Raw genomic sequence first — 2,085 nt, 5'->3', positions numbered from 1 at the left:
CTGATGGAGTCCAGCCAGGTAGGGGATATGGGTAGATGTTGGGGACGGGTCTGGTCTTTCCATGCTCTGATGGCCCTGGGGCTTCCTTGGAGAGGAGAGGTTCGTTGGGTCATCAGTAAGGGGAAGCAGGCTTTCGGGGAGGGATGAAGGTAAGGGAGAATGAGGCATTGAGTCACTGTGTGCCCAGAACTGTGTTTGGGGCAGCAGGTAATCATCCTGGGAAGGTCTCCCTAATAGTCCACTGACCTTGCCATGCTACCACATGGACCAGCTCCCTGGAATCCCCAAACTGGAGTCCAGGACTCTTTCTGGACGAGTTTTGGAGGTAATGTCACGGCACAGGGGCCAGAAGACTTGGGCTCCATCTCAGCTTGGTTCCATGCCAGTAGCCTAAGGCACGTTCCTGCTCTCCTCTGGGCCTTGGTTCCATCCTCTGGAAAAGGAGGGTCTCGGGAGGCATTTCTCGTGCGCTTTGCACCAGTCTAAGAGAAAAAGGAGATGGTTCCTGCCCTTGAGGAGCTGCCATTCTACTTCCTTGGTCCCCTCCCATTCTGTACTATGATATCAATGAGGAATGAGAATAATGCGTATAGTATTTACGATACTATATACTGTATCATGTGGAGTACTTACGATAATAATAAGCCACATTTCTATAGTACTTTCTTCACAACCAGCCTGGGAGGTAGAAAGAGCATTTATTATTAGCCCCATTTTGCAGAAGAAGGAGCTGAGGGCCAGAGCCAAAGTGACTCAATGGTTGATCCACCATGAGACCCCCCATTGGGATCCCAGAGCAAGAAGGAAGAGGCCATCAAATCCAAGGCTGGTTCCATCAGTGGTATGTGGGAAAAGTAGGATTTGAACTCAGGACTTCCGACCTTCGAGCCAGTGATTTTGCCACTGTTCTATCCATGCTGCTTCCCAACTCTTGAGTCTTAGAACTGAGATTTGAACATAGGGAGTTGCCCAGGCATATTGAGATTTGCTGGAAGCTCCAGGAGTGTTGAGCATCCTCTAGACGGGGAGGTGGGGGGGTGATAGGGACAAGAAGCCCATCAAGGTGACATATGAAGAGGAGAGCCAAAGAGTTGTTTTTGGACAGTGATAGGTAAGATGGGCCTCATCCTCTGCAGCTGCCTGGGAGATGGTGCTTGGTGGACCTCCTCGTGGCCACAGAGGGTCATGGGCCTGTCAAGGTGACCTTACTGGGGTGCTTTCCCTGGATGGCTGGAGAGAAGGAGGCAGCACCAGTCTGAACCCTTGGACATTCCAATATGTGCTCCTGGGACCTAGCCTGGCCCAGCTAGGTGGGCTGGAGATGAGAACTCTGGTTCCCAAAGCCCATCTGTTTCTTGTCTTACCTGCCAGGTAGTACCATCCAACTTCCCTCAACTTCTGTCACCCATGAACCACTCTATCTTGTGCCCTGGAGGAGTTATCTCCAGCCAAGGTCTCCAGTAATGTTTTAGCATCCTGCCTTCCCCCTTATCCCCCACCTCCAGTGCCAGACTGGGTGCCCTTAGCAGTTGTTACATAGTCACTCGGCCCTGCCCAGTGGCACCAGCAGCACCCTGGGTTGGTGCCTTTATCAATAGGATGAGAATTCATCTCTCCAGCAGTGAAAAGAGAGTCAGAAGGCCTGGGTTCCAATCCCAGCCCTCCCCTTATTTCCTTAGAGTTCCAGTGGGTTAAAAACACCTGGAGACCTGTCTCCTCTGGACCCTGAGACAGGAAAGATTAGGGGTAGACAGAAGGAGATCTTTCTATCTGCTTGACTTCATTCATTTCTGGAATGAGTTACTGAGACCAGCTATGAAATCCTCCTTTTTCAGGGGTGAGCACGTGGTGGGGGAAGGGGGTGGGGGAGGGGGGAGACACTGGGGGAAGTTAGCAGCTTGGAGGCAGGGGTGAGTTAAGATGGCCCCTCCCATCCCTATCTATCACCAAAGGCCACTTCCAGTTTTCTGTCCCCAGTGGGAGCAGACCCCCAACACCCACCCCCCTCAGACTGTGCCGGGCCATCTCTCTCCTCACTTCTTCCTCCCCTCCTTCCCTCCCACCTCCGCAGCCACCAGGGATTTC

The 2,085-nt window shown here is 52.5% G+C and overlaps 1 protein-coding gene across 1 annotated transcript in view; it reads left to right on the top strand.

Annotated features, from left to right (window-relative positions):
- Window positions 1–262: 262 nt before the first annotated feature.
- Window positions 263–2,085, top strand: part of LOC114026285 (cytochrome P450 26B1) — a 9,467-nt gene continuing 7,644 nt past the window's right edge. Inside the window, exon 1 of the mRNA XM_027839959.1 lies at window positions 263–325. Coding sequence (XP_027695760.1) covers window positions 263–325 — 63 coding nt within the window. The remainder of the gene's footprint in view (window positions 326–2,085) is intronic.

This window comes from Vombatus ursinus, unplaced genomic scaffold (assembly GCF_900497805.2).
Source record: "Vombatus ursinus unplaced genomic scaffold, bare-nosed wombat genome assembly UNPS02014837.1, whole genome shotgun sequence".
NCBI classification, from domain to species: domain Eukaryota; kingdom Metazoa; phylum Chordata; class Mammalia; order Diprotodontia; family Vombatidae; genus Vombatus; species Vombatus ursinus.
This window is presented reverse-complemented; position numbering and strand designations above follow the sequence as displayed.